General features: G+C 39.6%; 3 protein-coding genes across 7 annotated transcripts; all 3 read left to right on the top strand.

The window, feature by feature from the left end:
* The first annotated feature begins 14 nt into the window (after positions 1-14).
* LOC124203085 (glucose dehydrogenase [FAD, quinone]-like) lies at positions 15-2,891 on the top strand. Its single transcript, XM_046599665.1, has 6 exons — positions 15-522; positions 865-1,100; positions 1,159-1,478; positions 1,537-1,914; positions 1,981-2,702; positions 2,761-2,891. The coding sequence occupies exons 1-6, from the start codon at positions 418-420 to the stop codon at positions 2,815-2,817; spliced, it is 1,818 nt and encodes a 605-aa protein (XP_046455621.1). The 5' UTR covers positions 15-417; the 3' UTR covers positions 2,818-2,891.
* A 130-nt stretch (positions 2,892-3,021) lies between these two features.
* Positions 3,022-10,683, top strand: LOC124203084 (glucose dehydrogenase [FAD, quinone]-like). Of its 3 annotated transcripts, none has more exons than XR_006878424.1 (10): positions 3,022-3,319; positions 3,398-3,676; positions 4,062-4,297; positions 4,362-4,681; positions 4,747-5,124; positions 5,194-5,918; positions 5,978-6,596; positions 6,692-6,808; positions 7,381-7,456; positions 7,540-8,194. XR_006878424.1 is itself a non-coding variant. In XM_046599664.1 (10 exons), exons 5-10 carry the CDS (start codon positions 8,318-8,320, stop codon positions 10,573-10,575), a joined length of 1,821 nt encoding a protein of 606 aa, XP_046455620.1. In that variant the 5' UTR covers positions 6,042-6,596; positions 6,692-6,808; positions 7,381-7,456; positions 7,540-7,708; positions 8,185-8,317; the 3' UTR covers positions 10,576-10,683. The 3 variants fall into 3 exon arrangements, 2 of the variants coding, with proteins under 2 accessions (XP_046455620.1, XP_046455619.1); XM_046599664.1 differs by lacking the exons at positions 3,022-3,319; positions 3,398-3,676; positions 4,062-4,297; ... (1 more) ...; positions 4,747-5,124; positions 5,194-5,918 and adding exons at positions 8,594-8,829; positions 8,889-9,211; positions 9,281-9,658; positions 9,736-10,463; positions 10,525-10,683 and having other exon boundaries at positions 6,042-6,596; positions 7,540-7,708; positions 8,185-8,422; XM_046599663.1 differs by lacking the exons at positions 3,022-3,319; positions 3,398-3,676; positions 4,062-4,297; ... (1 more) ...; positions 4,747-5,124; positions 5,194-5,918 and adding exons at positions 8,594-8,829; positions 8,889-9,211; positions 9,281-9,658; positions 9,736-10,463; positions 10,525-10,683 and having other exon boundaries at positions 6,042-6,596; positions 7,540-8,422.
* Positions 10,684-10,823: 140 nt separating this feature from the next.
* Positions 10,824-16,076, top strand: LOC124203081 (glucose dehydrogenase [FAD, quinone]-like). 3 transcript variants are annotated; one of them, XM_046599659.1, is made up of 8 exons: positions 10,824-11,041; positions 11,144-11,303; positions 12,652-12,844; positions 13,089-13,324; positions 13,388-13,710; positions 13,780-14,157; positions 14,245-14,972; positions 15,034-15,229. In XM_046599659.1, exons 3-8 carry the CDS (start codon positions 12,740-12,742, stop codon positions 15,082-15,084), a joined length of 1,821 nt encoding a protein of 606 aa, XP_046455615.1. In that variant the 5' UTR covers positions 10,824-11,041; positions 11,144-11,303; positions 12,652-12,739; the 3' UTR covers positions 15,085-15,229. The 3 variants fall into 3 exon arrangements, 2 of the variants coding, with proteins under 2 accessions (XP_046455615.1, XP_046455616.1); XM_046599660.1 differs by having other exon boundaries at positions 11,125-11,303; XR_006878422.1 differs by lacking the exons at positions 10,824-11,041; positions 11,144-11,303 and adding an exon at positions 15,998-16,076 and having other exon boundaries at positions 11,569-12,844; positions 15,034-15,947.
* The last annotated feature ends 15 nt before the right edge of the window (positions 16,077-16,091 follow it).

The raw sequence follows: 16,091 nt of genomic DNA, 5'->3' as shown, positions 1-16,091 counted from the left end.
CAGCTCTGAAATGTGCACAGCAGTTCGGCGAATAACTTGGTAAGATTAAAACAAATGCAATAGTCTTGGTTTTCTTTTTATTTATTTATTTTTTCTAGTTGCCCAAATGAAGAATACGTACTTGTTTTTCTTCATGTTTCCTTGCCCCAACAATCCATTCCTTATCTTCTACTCTGTTTATTCTTATAAGTCCCCCTTTTGCAGTTCTTTAATTCCCCTTCAGAACGGCAGGTTTTACTGGTTTTAGTGAGTCTGTACGAGCGCGTCTGGTTAGTATCCTCATTTGAAATTACTGACCTTTTTCGAAACGACTCGGAGCAATGGTTTTCCGTTATTTCGATATGTATAAACAATTTTTCTCACTTTGACTGTGTTTTTGAAGTTACCGTATAGTGAGTCGGTTGTTCCTGCTAGAAGATGTCACAAGCAAAAGAACTTGGTCTTGCTCTGGCTTCTTTGTTATCTTGGCTTCTTTTCAGCGATACACCAAGCGATCCAGAAGGATATGTCCGTGACCCATCGGCAAGTAGTCCATCTAATGCAATACTTTTCTGCTATTAACTTTTTTGTTTAAAAATAATTCCCATAAATATGTTAGTTGTTATTTCTGGTAATCAAAAGTGGTCGAAAGAGCATAAAATCAAACCCCCACTGTTATACAACCCTCGTTGTCGCTGCATGTCTTTCAGCGTGTTTGTTATTTCTATCCGGCATTTACTTAATGATATGAGATTCAAAGAAATCGTAACAGAAGCAAGCCGAGTGATTGTATCGTTTCATGCTGAAATGCTATATATTCTTAACTTCAGGTAATTAGTTTGCCACTGTTTAATGATTTACTTGTGTGTTGCTGACTTGCTGTAGACGATTCGAAGCTCTTACGATTTTATTATCATCGGAGCGGGTTCCGCTGGAGCCGTGATTGCCAATCGACTTTCAGAAGTGGCCGATTGGAATATTTTATTGCTAGAAGCGGGAGGTGACGAGAGTATATCTGGACAAATTCCAGCTAACGCGTTTGGCATGCACTTGACGAATGTAGACTGGCAGTACAAGACGCAACCTCAAGCCAATGCTTGCCAAAGTGCTTTAAATCGACAGTAAACAAAGATATTATTAATAAGGAAGACAATTAACAAGTTTCTGCTTTATAACTAGGTGCAACATTCCTAGGGGTAAAATGCTGGGTGGTAGTTCCTCTATCAACTCGATGTTATACGTCCGCGGAAACAAACGGGACTACGACAAATGGAGGGATGATGGAAATGTTGGCTGGGGGTACGACGATATTTTGCCATATTTCCTTAAATCAGAAGATAATCAAAATCCTTACCTGGCCGGAACCAAATACCACGGCAAAGGCGGTTATTTGACGGTTGGTGAATCTGGCTACCATACACCATTAGGTGCTGCATTCATCCAAGGCGGAGTTGAGATGGGATACGAGAATCGCGATTACAATGGCGAATTTCAGACAGGTGACAATTTTTGCCTACAATTTGACAAATGTCAGTAAATCTGAATCTATGTTTGCAGGTTTCATGATTCCCCAGGGTACTGTCCGCCATGGAAGTCGTTGTTCGACTTCGAAAGCTTTTCTCCGGCCAGTCCGCCATCGACCGAATCTTCACATTTCTAAAAATTCGCACGTCTTGAAAATTATCAACAATCCTGATACGAAAACAGCGACAGGGGTTCAATTCGAAAAACAAGGGAAAATTTACGTTGTTGATGCGACTAAAGAAGTTATTCTTTCCGCTGGTGCGATTGCATCACCGCAAATTCTCATGTTGAGTGGAGTTGGTCCAGCGGATCATTTGATAGAGAAAGGCATCACCCCAATATTGGATCAACCCTATGTTGGCGAAAATTTACAAGATCACGTTGGACTTATCGGAATGGTATTCCTTATTGGCAAGTTGCAATATATCTACTTGATCTTGTGTGCTATTATTGATTAAAATTGAATGTGTTTTTTAGACAAGCCTTATTCACTTCTCACAACCAGATTTGTGAATCTCCCGACACTATTAAATTACACCATTTTTAGAGGCACACCTTTTTCCATGATTAGTGGCATTGATGGAATTGCATTCGTCAATTCAAAATTTGCTAATCCTAGTGATGATTGGCCAGATATTCAGTTACATTTTGGACCCGCTAGTGACATAGCTGACGACGGAATCACATTTCGGCGTGCGCATGGTTATACTGATGAAATTTGGAATGAGTACTACAAGCCAATACTCAACCGGGATAGTTGGACGATATTCCCTACGTATTTGCGGCCAAAATCTCGTGGATACATCCGACTGAATTCCAACGATCCTTACGACAAACCCCTCTTCAATCCAAATTATTATAGCGATACTTACGATTTGGACGTCACTGTCGAGGCCGTCAAGTTTATTTTAGCACTCGACAAAACCGAAGCCTTTCAAGAAATGGGTTCCAGGTTGTACGACAAACCTTTCCCTGGATGCGAGGACCAACCACTGTGGACGGATGATTATTGGAAATGCTGGATCAAGAGTGCCACTTTCACTTTTGGGCACACAGTCAGCACTTGTAAAATGGGTCCTGACTCTGATCCGACGGCCGTAGTCACACCAGACTTGAAATTCCGAGGAATAAAAAACTTGCGCGTTGCCGACACATCAATAATGCCGTTCTTGCCCAGTGGCAATACAAATGCACCAACTGTAACTACATGTTTACTCTTTTTAATATCTCACCAATAAATAACTTTCTCTTTCTCAGATTATGGTTGGTGAAAAGGCGTCAGACTTGATCAAAAATACTTGGCTACAGACCTAAAGCCACATAACTTATTGACATTTATTTATTCATGGAGTCGTCTTAATAATTTTAATACAATTTTAAGTAAGGCATTTTTTTTTTCAGTTTACCTTAAGAATTTTATTAATTTACATTGATTTCAATTTTAATCTTCCTAATGTTGAAAGAAAAATTCAGGTGAGCAATAACGTTGATTTTAACATTTAAATCGTAGATTATTATTCTCTCAGCACTTCATGCGGTAACGTCTTCAACATATTAAACTTGAACCTTGGACAATGTTTACATATTCTGGATGCCATCCCCCGAAACCCTCTTATGTTCTCATTAGTAACACTTTGATCACAATTGTGCACAGATTTTTAAGGCAAAATAACGGGACGATCGTCACCTTCAGGTTTGTACGTTGAGGCTTTTGATGACGACGCAATTCAAATATTTGCGTTTTTTGCTTCGTTCACGGCTGATTTACACCTTCGCATTGTTTCCGTAAACCGCATCTTGCACCTTTTCCAATGACGTAAGCTTTTGAAAAGGTCAAACTGACCTTAGTCGAATTTGAAACCTGTTTAATTTTTCCCATTTGCATCGTATGAAGAAATGCATGGAGCCACCGCTGGATATTTTCAGCAGTCAATCCCTCAGGCCGTCTACTCTCTTGGGGGAACTTAGGCCATTGCTCTTCCCTTTTTGTCATTCGTGCTATCTTGTTTTACTGTAAGCAATAGCAAAAGAACACAAGCATCCGTCGAGTGCAGTCGAACCGAAGAAAATGCTGCCGGGAAGGGAGTTTGGATTGGCTCTAACGTCTCTGCTTTCTTGGTTGCTGTTTGGTGACAGTTCCAGCGATCCCGAAGGATTCGTCCGCGACGTGTCGGTAAGCCATTTACTCACTTTTTCATTAAATTTTATTTTATTTTAACTTGCAATTTTAAAGAGATGAAATTACCATTTGACAAATCCCATTTTAAAAAGAAAGTGATTTCACCTCTTCTATAACATTATATTGCAACTTTCTATGACAATGTCATGCAATTATTTTTATTGTGGCAGTTATCGCATAAGAAATTTGTTTATTACTATATTATTTTGTAAAAGCGGTTTATAGTTAGTCTTGGGATAATAGTAGAGACGTAGTTGTAAACCGCAATGTATATAACAATAATTTATAGCTATTATTACCTGAATTTATTGGTGTAATAAATTGAAGAGTAGAAACCGCTTTCTTGAACACAAATTGAAGCCTCTTTCTTTTTTTACAGACTATTCGGAGTGAATATGATTTTATTATAATCGGAGCTGGATCAGCCGGCGCTGTTATCGCTAATCGTCTAACTGAAGTGGAGGGTTGGAGCGTGTTGTTGCTGGAGGCTGGAGATGATGAAAGTATAACTGGACAAATACCACTGTTCGCTGGTAGCTTACAATTGACGAATTTGGACTGGCAGTACAAAACAGTCCCTCAGGACAACGGTTGCCAAGGATATGCTAATCGCAAGTATGTAGTATGCTAATTCATTTTAAAAGTTCAGGGAAAATGAAGAATCACTGTTTAATATTAGGTGCAACTGGCCTCGGGGTAAGATGTTAGGTGGAAGCTCCTCTCTCAATTACATGTTGTACGTTCGAGGAAACAAGCGAGACTACGACAAGTGGAGAGATGACGGAAATGTTGGTTGGGGATACGACGATGTTTTACCATATTTCCTTAAATCAGAAGATAATCAAAATCCTTTTCTCGCCGGAACGAAATACCACGGCAAAGGCGGGTATTTGACGGTTGGTGAAGCTGCTTTTCGTTCACCGTTAGGTGCCGCATTCATTCAAGGCGGGGTGGAAATGGGATACCAAAATCGGGACTGTAATGGCGAATTCCAAACAGGTTAACCAATACTGATAAGTGAAACAACCAAAATTTTTCCCAAGTTAAAAATCTATTGTTTACAGGTTTTATGTTTCCCCAGGGAACTGTGCGTCGTGGAAGGCGTTGTTCAACTTCGAAAGCTTTTCTACGGCCAGTCCGCAATCGACCGAATCTTCACATTTCTAAAAATTCGCACGTCTTGAAAATTATCATCGATCCTGATACGAAAACAGCGACGGGAGTTCAATTTGAAAAGCGTGGAAGGAAGTATGTTGTCAAGGCCAATAAAGAAGTTGTGTTATCTGCCGGAAGTATTGCTTCTCCGCAAATTCTCATGTTGAGCGGAGTTGGTCCAGCGGATCATTTGAAAGAGAAAGGCATTACTCCAATATTGGATCAACCCTTCGTTGGAGAAAACTTGCACGATCACGTTGGAATCATCGGAATGGTTTTCCTTATCGGTACGTTTGAAATTGAAGTAGTTAATTGAATATATTTCCATTGTAAATTTTGGTTTTCTTTAATAATAGATAAGCCGTATTCTGTTATTTCGACTACCAGAGTTATGAATTTACCAGTAATTCTCAATTATACTCTCTTCGGAGGAACCACCATGTCTCTGTTAGGCGGGGTGGAAGGACTTGGTTTTATCAAATCGAAATTTGCTGATGCTGCAGATGACTCGCCGGATATTCAATTGCACTTTGGTTCCGGCAGTGAAATATCTGACGACGGTACTGCCGTCCGATTCGCTCATGGCTTTTCCGATGAATTGTGGAATGAGTACTACAAACCAATAGTCAACAGGGATAGTTGGTCCGTCTTCCCTTTGTTTTTACATCCAAAATCGCGAGGAAATATTCGACTGAATTCGAACGATCCCTACGACAAACCCCTCATCAACCCGAACTACTTCTCAGATGCTCGTGATTTGGAAGTGACTGTCGAAGCGGTCAAATTCTGTTTAGCTCTCAGTAAAACGGAAGCGTTGCAGAAATTTAATTCCAAGTTGTACGACAAACCTTTCCCAGGATGCGAAGATCAACCACTGTGGACGGATGATTATTGGAAATGCTGGATCAAGAGATCCAGTTTCACTTTGGCACATACGGTAGGTACTTGTAAAATGGGTCCCGACTCCGACCCTGCAGCCGTTGTCGATCCTCAGTTGAGATTCAGAGGTATAAAGAACTTGCGCGTTGCTGACACATCCATCATGCCGATTGTGCCTAGTGGCAATACAAATGCACCAACGGTAATTACAACAAGTTATTTTCTCTTTTTTCATACATGACAACCGATTTTTTTTCTTAGATTATGGTGGGAGAAAAGGCGTCTGACTTGATTAAACAAACTTGGCTGTAATGTATATATGGAGAAAGAATTATACTTTTGAAGCTATCAGTGGTTAACTGCAATATCATTTTAAGAAAACAATTTTTCTTATTTTATGTTTGAATGTTCACCGAGAAATTGGGGAACCTCGTAAAAACGGGTAACATGAAACGATATATTTCTCTCTAACATCCCCTCTCTAATTTTCCACTGCGACAAGGAAATAAGTAGTTCTTCAACTTCCTTTCTATGCTTTCTCCGATTCAAGGTCGCGCGTTGTTCGCTGACGGTGCACGAAGATATCTTGGTCAAGGATACCTTCCGTCTGATAAATAAAACCGTTTTTTTATTAGTTCATTCTCAGGTCGTCGAGCGTCATAATCTCCCGCCTATATATCACTGTCAGTCATTAACTATGTCGAAACAGGTTCTTGCTGCTGCCATGGAAATTACTGATGTTTATTTTTAAAAATTCGCGCCCTTTTTCAATTCGATTCAGAGGATCGCAGACCTTATGGTCATTGCTGTTTTTTAAATTGATACTATTTTAGCGCCTGTCCAGTTTCCGTACCGATTCTTCAGATATAGATTGATCGAGGTAAGCTAACAATTACTTTGTTTTTGTATCGTTGTTATATTTATTACTCTGCCACTTAAAATAATCAACGAATAATAGTTTATTACTTTACTTAGTTCAGCTGCGATTTAGCTGATTATATCTGCCAAGCTGCCGGCAGTTGAATCTGGAACATCCAGCAATTCAAACTGAAGGCTGACACGGACGATGGGCATGGATTCCTTTACAACTCGGTAATGTATGTTTATTGTGTCCGCTATGCATGATGTGTACTTTCTTCGGGATAGATTTATGGGAGATAGTTTACTTAATGACCGTGTTGCCTGGGAATCCAAGCTGGGAATCCCCACGATTTCGACCAATCGGTAGCATTTGCAACACCATTGGTTCTAGAGTTTAAAAACGACTTATTAAACATATCGTAGGATTTAAGCAAGCGAAATTTCTTGTGCATTCCAGCCTAACGGTTATTTAACGATTAAATCTGACAGAGAATATCTCTGAATTGAAATTGATTTCATCTCAATGAAATTTTCTCGGTCATGTTATTCGATAAAATCTCTTTTTCTCCTAGTGAATATCTATCGCCAATTTGAACTTCAAAGTCTATAAATTGTTCGTTTAGCACATTCCACACAACTTTGTTGTTCCGTTATGTAGCCTTGGAAACTTTTCAACGCGTTGCTTATATAGTACGCCTTTTTTGGAGAAATTGCCATGACCGGATAAGGATTGTTGTTCTTCCAACCGAAATGTGTTGAAATGTTAACAAAATGTCTAATTTAAATCGTTTTTCCGTTACTAGTGACTCTAGTGGACACTGGCGATACCGTCTTGGGAAAGGACTGCAAGCCATAAACTTAACGAATCGCACCCTGAAGGTATACTGTAAAAATTTGAAATCTAGAGATACCTTCCTCTTAAGGTCATACTGTCGGCACTTAAAAAACTTTAATTTTGACAGACTACGTGAGAATGTAAGGTGAGTGGAACGCTTCTCAATGTAAAACATGAACTAGACGTGTGGCTGTTAGTCACTTAACAACCGTCGAACCCGTCAGTACCCATCCTCGGCTAGCAGTGATTTTTAATTCGCTTAAGCCTGAGTGTCGAAAAACGAAACAAAAACTACGGTAAGTGCAATGCCAGAATTGTTATTGCATCTTGGAATTTAAAGATGCGAATTGCATTCTGCCGTGAGATGGCTTTTATTTAACATTTTATTTTGGCTTTACTTGTCACTCACGGAAGATAATCCATCAGTCAAAGTGATTGAACTTGGAAAATTTTTTGGGTATAATAAAGGATTACATGACAAGGTTCAAGGTTGTCCATGTTCAAAAATCTGCCGTAAAAGTAACGGGAAATCAACGGGAGATGAGAAATCTTTCAAGCTAGTAAGGAGTGATAACATATTATTCAAAACTTCTTTGTTTTCCGATTCCCTTATATTTATTCTGTGTTATCTGCGATATTCATGGACTTATGAACGTATAAACGGCTGAGTACACGCGATACTCCTTTTGGCGTACGTAATGTATTGTTGGCAGAAGTGTTGTACTTTTTCGGTCATAGTAATCTTAAGATCCCAATATATGCATCCTTTCAGTTGGAACAGGTTTGATTTCGGCCTTTGGAAGAGTCCCCTCAAGAATACCTAAAGGATTTGTATTTGAATACATCACAAGGAAAATAGTGTCTGTTGACTACGGTTGGATCATCGCAAAAGACTACACAACAGAATGCTACCATTTAAAGAGTTAAGTATCGCCCTGACATCGCTGATTTCTTGGATTTTGTTCAACGATACACCTAGCGATCCTGAAGGATATGTACGCGACACATCGGTAAGCCATCCCTTGTTATCCTTCATTTTATTGAAATTTATTTTGTTGAATCAAAAATAGATGTAATTCCATATAAGCAAAATTTTTGGCTTGATCTGAACGTGTTAGGTCAAACTTTTTTTTCTCTTTATACGTGAGTAAATGGTTATTTGTATTATTTGTATATTTTAGGTCATTCGTGCCGAATATGATTTTATTATCATTGGCGCTGGAGCAGCCGGCGCTGTTATTGCTAATCGCCTAAGTGAAGTAGACGGTTGGAACGTGTTGTTGCTGGAAGCGGGAGACGAGGAAAGTATCAGTGGACAAATACCAGTCTTCGCCGCTACCTTGCAATTGACGAAAATGGATTGGCAGTATAAAACAGAGCCTCAGGACAATGCTTGCCAAGGATATGCTAACCGCAAGTATATTTTTGACATGCCATTCATTTCATGAGTTCTATTTACCAACTTTGTAATTATAGATGCAACTGGCCCCGGGGTAAGATGTTGGGCGGAAGCACCTCTCTCCACTACATGCTATACGTTCGAGGAAACAAACGGGACTACGACAACTGGAGGGACGTTTATGGATGTGACGGCTGGGGATACGATGATGTTTTACCATATTTCGTTAAATCGGAAGACAATCAAAATCCGTACCTGGCCGGAACTAAATATCACGGCAAAGGAGGATATTTGACAGTTGGCGAGGCGGGTTACACCTCACCATTAGGTGCCGCATTCATCCAAGGAGGAGTGGAAATGGGATACAAAAATCGGGACTGCAACGGCGAATTCCAGACGGGTAAATAAATCTGTCTCAATACCTAAAAACGTTAAAATTTTAAAACTTAACCCTTTAAACGAATGGCAGGTGTTATGATTCCACAGGGAACAATTCGTCGAGGAAGTCGTTGTTCCACTTCCAAAGCATTTTTGCGACCAGTCCGCAATCGAAAAAACCTTCACATTTCAATGAATTCGCGTGTGTTAAAGGTTGTCATCGATCCCGTTACGAAAGTGGCTACGGATGTGCAATTTGAAAAAGGTGGCCGAATGTACTTCGTCAGTGCCAAAAAAGAAATTGTGTTATCTGCCGGAAGTATTGCAACTCCGCAAATCCTCATGTTGAGCGGAGTTGGCCCAGCTGCTCATCTGACAGAGAAAGGAATAAGTCCGGTCATAGCTGATCTTCCTGTCGGAAAGAACTTGCATGACCATGTTGGAATAATTGGAATGGTTTTCCTGATTGGTAAGACATTTGCATTGACCGAAATTGTTTTTCTAACTTAAATTTTCTGAATTTCTACTTCTATTTTTAATTGATAGATAAACCATACTCCATTCTTGCCGCTAGACTGGTGTCACTTCCAGTACTTCTCAATTACACTCTCTTCGGTGGAACTGCCATGTCTCTGTTGGGTGGGGTGGAAGGACTTGGTTTTATCAATTCGAAATACGCGGACCCGGATGCTGATTATCCCGATATAGAGTTTAATTTCGCTTCCGGTAGTGAAATATCTGACGATGGTAGCAATTTGCGTTACACTCATGGATTTACCGATGAAATTTGGAATGCATACTACAAGCAAATAATGAAAAAGGATACTTGGACCATCTTCCCTTACAATTTGCGGCCAAAGTCACGTGGATACATTCGTCTCAATTCCAAAGATCCTTACGACAAACCCCTCATTAATCCAAACTACTTTTCAGATCCCGACAACGAAGATATCAAAGTGACTATTGAGGCTATCAAGTTCACTTTAGCTCTCAGCAAAACGGAAGCCTTCAAAAAAATGGGTTCCAGGTTTTACGACAAACCTTTCCCAGGATGCGAAGATAAGGCACTTTGGACGGACGAATATTGGGAGTGTTGGATCAAGAGCGCTAGTTTCACCTTGGCACATACAGTTGGCACTTGTAAAATGGGAACTGTCTCGGATGACACGGTCGTCGTCGATCCTCAACTGAAAGTCAAAGGTATAAAAAACCTTCGTGTCGCGGATACATCCGTCATGCCGGCTGTTCCCAGTGGAAATACAAACGCACCAACGGTAATATAATCTTTGCAAAAGTTGTGATGGGTCGAGTGAATATTATTTGTTTGCTTCGTAGATTATGATTGGAGAAAAGGCGTCGGACTTGATTAAGAAAGACTGGTTATAGTGGAGGGGAAATTCCCAGTGAATAATTAATAATTAAATGCTTATTTATGGCTGTTATTTATTTCGAGATTTATTTGATTCAATTTGATACATTTGTGTTTTGCCTAAACTTATATCTAATTCTCACTTAAAAGATAGGACGCAGAGAAAAACAGAGCGAAAATTATTCATTCTTGAATAGCCTTAGACTGAATTATCAATTTCGCTTAAGCATTGTTTTTGTGTTATAACTTAAGAGTTATTGTTAAGAGTTAATGGCAATTCCTAGTTGACACTATTGTGGTTCGTAAAATCTGTGAGGTGTGATTTCTAATGCTGGACTTTCAGAAATTGGCTGATTGGAATATATTTTGTCACTGGAGACGGTAGGAGATGAGAGCATGTTTGGAAAAATCCTATTTTTTGCAGCTGAATTCCAGTCGACGAGCAAAATAGGATAAGAAAATCGGATCGGCAATTCCGAACAGGTAAATTAGTAAATAAAAAGAAATTTTATCAATTTTGAATTTTCCCGAAGTAAAATTGATTTCTTCTCATGTTTGTGGTTCAGAAGTGTAATTTTTTTAAAGTTTTTTGAGTTTGATGGAAAACTGCACGCGTCATAAGTGTTTCACTTCTGAAGCCTTACTCGCAATGGACAGAATCTTCACATTCCTAAAAATTCCAGGTCTTGAAAATTATCACCGATCCTGATAAGAAAGTAGCGCTCGTATATCCAACGTCATTAAGGTAATGTAGTTATTATGTATTAAATTTATAAAGCGCACTTTCCAAGTCCAGGGACAGATCAAATGACGCTAGTTATTGTCTCTCTCTCTTTGTTTTACTTATAACGCCATAAGAACGAATTAGACTTCATTTAGCTGCGATTAAGCTGACTACCCGCAAGCTAGCTAGTCGAGATGCGTTAATTGATCCATTGGATTATAGTTAGAATATCTGTTTTAAGAAATCTGTTTGATTTAAGAAATTCACTCGCTAATTGGAGTTGAATTTGCGCATGCGTCGGCATACATTCGCTAGTCGGCATTTTAGAGTACTCGCTTGTATCGATTTTTCAAGTTAGACCCAAATCGATTCCATAGAAGTAATCCTAAGCAGTCTCGGAGTTAGTTTATTTGGCTTTTTACCGAGTGCACTCGCAATCCCTTTCCCAATTAACGAATAGGATCACTAATGGTTTTGTTGGGTTAGGTTAGGTTCCCGTAGCCGAGTGCACTCGCTAATGGTCTTTGGAATTGCTTTGGGTTCTCTATAACAAAACACGAATGGCGACCACTCTCGTAAATGGAATGCCTGGAATGTCGACAAGCAATTGACTTCGCTAACCAAAAAGAGGGATTCCCTAGTTAATTGACTTTAGCTAACTCAGAAAAGAAATCAAACCCACCTGGAGCAGGTAATTCATCTTGCTGAAGGCCAAAGCGGGAATAAGCATCGATGTTTTCTCAACTCTGCAATGTTTGTCTATTGTGCTCGCTCTGCATGACATGTACAGTTGAACTTGTTGCTTTGGGGAAAAGAGTGAAGGATTATTTCCACCTAGTAACCATCATGTGTGGTCGTGGGAATCCCCGCGATTTTTGTCCAAACGCCAGCTGCCGTTGGAAAACATTCTGCATAATAGCGTGCCTTTAGTATTTTTTTTTGTCTGAAAACGACGAAATACCTTGGGCGTTCCATATGAATAACGGTTATTCAACGTTTAACTCTGAGAGAGAAAGGGTTATCTCTGAATTAATATCGAAATTCGCCGAGTCACGCATTTGGGTTAAATATCCTCTGTTAATTAAATCCTAACGAAAATCTATTTTTGATTTGAACTTTCAGTCTATTTTATTTCCCAAACATCACCAAAAATCCGTGTTCCGTTAGGTTACCTTGGAATGTTATTTTTTTTTGTTAACACTTCCTTATCAACTTTTTTGGAAGGTTTCCATGACCAGTATTCAAGAATGGTTGTTTTCTTAGTTGAAGCAGGCGGAGTGTTATGTTTCTTGGGTCATTGTAGACTTAGAAATGCCAAATACAGTATAGTCTCCTTTTATCCAAGTTGGAACCTGTTATATTTTGACAGTTGGGAGAGTCCACTCCAAAAACATGAAGTAGATTGTTTGAAAGCATTCACACGAAAAAGAGCATCTGTCGACTACGGTACTACCAACATGCTTCCGCTAAGAGAGTTAAGCATCGCCCTGACGTCGCTGATTTCATGGATTATGTTCAACGATACACCTAGCGATCCTGTAGGATATGCCCGCGACACATCGGTTAGCGATCACTTGTTAATCTATATTTTGATTCAAATTTAGTGTTAGGATTCAAGTCGCTAAAGCTATTTCAGTCAAAAGTGACCTTAATTTGTGTTTCTGTGTAAGGTCAAAATATTGATCTGATAATGTGTTTATGTAATTATGTAGATCTAGAAGCAGTATTTTTGGCTACGTTTCTAAGTGTTCGCTAAAACTTGTGTTTCTGATTGTACGTGATTAACTAGTTATTTGCATATTTTAGGTCATACGTGCCGAATATGATTTTATTATCATTGGCGCTGGAGCTGCCGGCGCTGTAATTGCTAATCGCCTAAGTGAAGTGGCCGATTGGAATATTTTATTGCTGGAAGCGGGAGGAGATGAGACTATACTTGGACAAATACCACTCTTCGCTGCTAGCTTGCAATTGACGAATATGGATTGGCAGTACAAAACAGAGCCTCAGGACAATGCTTGCCAAGGATATGCTAATCGCAAGTATGTATTTTTTAATATGCAAAATTAATAGAAGAGTTTTTAATCGCCATCCTTGTAATAAAGGTGCAACTGGCCCCGGGGTAAGATGTTGGGCGGAAGCTCCTCCCTCAACTATATGCTTTACGTTCGAGGAAACAAACTAGACTACGACAACTGGAGGGATATTTACGGATGTGACGGCTGGGGATACGACGATGTTTTACCATATTTTGTCAAATCGGAAGACAATCAAAATCCTTTCCTCGCCGGAACCAAATATCACGGCAAAGGCGGTTATTTGTCGGTTGGCGAACCTGCCTTCCGTTCGCCATTAGGTGCCGCATTCATCCAAGGCGGAGTGGAAATGGGATACAAAAATCGGGACTGCAACGGCGAATTCCAGACTGGTAAATAAAACTGTCTACCTACATATCGGCTTAATAAAACTGAAATTAATAATAAAACGGATTTCACAGGTGTTATGTTTCCACAGGGAACAATCCGCCGTGGAACTCGTTGTTCCACCTCCAAAGCATTTTTACATCCAGCCCGCAAACGAAAGAATCTTCACATCTCACTGAATTCGCGTGTGTTAAAGGTTGTCATCGATCCCGTTACGAAAGTGGCTACGGATGTGCAGTTTGAAAAAGGTGGCCGAATGTACTTCGTCAGTTCCAAAAAAGAAATTGTGTTATCTGCCGGAAGTATTGCGTCTCCGCAAATTCTCATGTTGAGTGGAGTCGGCCCAAAAGATCATCTGGAAGAGAAAGGAATAAGTCCGGTCATTGCCGATCTTCCTGTCGGAGAGAACTTGCATGACCACGTCGGGATAATTGGAATGGTTTTCCTTATTAGTAAGGAACTTGCAATAAAATGGAAACCAATTTTGTTAACTTTATCTTAATTTAATTTCTTCTTACTCTAATTAAATCACCGGATAGACGAACCATACTCCGTTCTTACCTCTAGACTGCTGTCATTTCCAGTACTTCTCAATTACACTATCTTCGGTGGAACTGCCATGTCTCTGTTGGGTGGGGTGGAAGGACTTGGTTTTATCAATTCGAAATACGCGAAAGCGGAAGCTGATTATCCCGACATACAGTTGCATTTCGGTTCGGGTAGTGAAATATCTGACGATGGTAGCTCTTTGCGTTACGCCCATGGATTTACGGATGAAGTTTGGAATGCATACTACAAGCCAATAATGAAAAAGGATACTTGGACCATCTTCCCCTACAATTTGCGGCCAAAGTCTCGTGGATACATTCGTCTCAATTCCAAAGATCCTTACGACAAACCCCTCATTAATCCAAACTACTTTTCAGATCCCCTCAAAGAGGATATCAAAGTTACTGTCGAGGCTATTAAGTTCGCCTTAGCTCTCAGCAAAACGGAAGCCTTTCAAAAAATGGGTTCCAGGTTTTACGACAAACCTTTCCCAGGATGCGAAGATAAGGCACTTTGGACGGATGATTATTGGGAGTGTTGGATCAAGAGCGCTAGTTTCACCTTGGCACATACAGTTGGCACTTGCAAAATGGGTTCTGTCTTGGATGACACGGTCGTCGTCGATCCTCAACTGAAAGTCAAAGGAATAAAACACCTCCGAGTTGCTGATACATCCGTCATGCCGGCTGTGCCCAGTGGAAATACAAACGCACCAACGGTAATTAGAGCTATACTTTCTCTCCTGACATGTATCGTACCTTAACCGTTTCCTTTCTTAGATAATGGTAGGAGAAAAGGCCGCAGACTTGATAAAAAATGACTGGTTATAACGGAGAAGTTGCCTCCTCGAACTTATATTTGAATCACCAATGATTAATTATTTACTAGCTTCTGAATTTGTTACAAAATCATAAGTCCAATCAACTATTATTTACTTCGATTTCAATTGATACACTTATTGTGGTAAGGCCTAAACGAATTAATTGTTCTCACTTTACAAGGTAGGACGAAAGAAAAACAGAAGAAAATTTAAACATTTTTGTATTGACTTTGACTGAATTATCAATTACGCTTCATTTAATAATTTCTGTTTTTGAGCAGCGGTCAACTTATTGATAAGGGAAATGAAATTTCGTTTTTCCATAAGCGGATGAATTTATTCACCAGCATTGAATAAATTTCAAACACGTTATTGGAGTACCGGTACTGCATTTCATGTTTGTTGTTTGTTCTTTCGAAAAATGACCTGCAATTAGTAGTATGGTATTCTAGCTAGCGGTGAGAATACAGTACCGGTACTTAAGTTGATTTTTTAAATAATTCATAAAATGGTCATTGCACATTGTGTTACCGCTATCAACGAGGAATTCAATACCTCAATCAGTAATCGATCCTAATAGGAAAACAGCGACGGGAGTTCATCCCGTACTTTTTGCGGCCAAAGTCTCGAGGAAACATTCGGCTGGCTTCAAGCGATCCTTACGACAAAGCCCTCATCAATCCAAACTATTTTTCGGATGCCGACGACTACGATGTATAAAAGTGACCGTCGAATCCGTCTCTATATCTAAATCTCCTATTTTTATCTTTTATAGTATACCGTTACTAGTTAGGTAACGGTAACCGTATAGTGAAAACACGGAAAAGACTGCAAGCCATAAACTTAACGAATCGCCTAGGAATAAACCCTGAGGTATTCTGAGATTGAATCGATCATGATTTTGGATCTACATTCTTGTTTAGGTCATTTTATGCGCGCACTTGTAAAATTAGTCGAGAATTACCCTAAAGGTGTTTTTGATCCATGAAAAACGGCAAATGGGAAAACATTGCTTAC

The sequence above is a fragment of the Daphnia pulex genome, chromosome 9, assembly GCF_021134715.1.
Source record: "Daphnia pulex isolate KAP4 chromosome 9, ASM2113471v1".
Taxonomy (NCBI): Eukaryota; Metazoa; Arthropoda; class Branchiopoda; order Diplostraca; family Daphniidae; genus Daphnia; species Daphnia pulex.
This window is presented reverse-complemented; position numbering and strand designations above follow the sequence as displayed.

Excerpts from the sequence above, each read along its gene's own strand:
- LOC124203085 (XM_046599665.1), top strand. The coding sequence starts at position 418 with ATGTCACAAGCAAAAGAACTTGGTCTTGCTCTGGCTTCTTTGTTATCT. Across the intron at positions 1,101-1,158 it reads CAAAGTGCTTTAAATCGACA|GTGCAACATTCCTAGGGGTA; the intron begins GTAAACAAAGAT and ends CTTTATAACTAG. Across the intron at positions 2,703-2,760 it reads GCAATACAAATGCACCAACT|ATTATGGTTGGTGAAAAGGC; the intron begins GTAACTACATGT and ends TCTCTTTCTCAG.
- LOC124203081 (XM_046599659.1), top strand. The coding sequence starts at position 12,740 with ATGCTTCCGCTAAGAGAGTTAAGCATCGCCCTGACGTCGCTGATTTCA. Across the intron at positions 12,845-13,088 it reads GATATGCCCGCGACACATCG|GTCATACGTGCCGAATATGA; the intron begins GTTAGCGATCAC and ends TGCATATTTTAG. Across the intron at positions 14,158-14,244 it reads TGGAATGGTTTTCCTTATTA|ACGAACCATACTCCGTTCTT; the intron begins GTAAGGAACTTG and ends ATCACCGGATAG.
- LOC124203084 (XM_046599664.1), top strand. The coding sequence starts at position 8,318 with ATGCTACCATTTAAAGAGTTAAGTATCGCCCTGACATCGCTGATTTCT. Across the intron at positions 8,423-8,593 it reads GATATGTACGCGACACATCG|GTCATTCGTGCCGAATATGA; the intron begins GTAAGCCATCCC and ends TGTATATTTTAG. Across the intron at positions 8,830-8,888 it reads CAAGGATATGCTAACCGCAA|ATGCAACTGGCCCCGGGGTA; the intron begins GTATATTTTTGA and ends TTGTAATTATAG.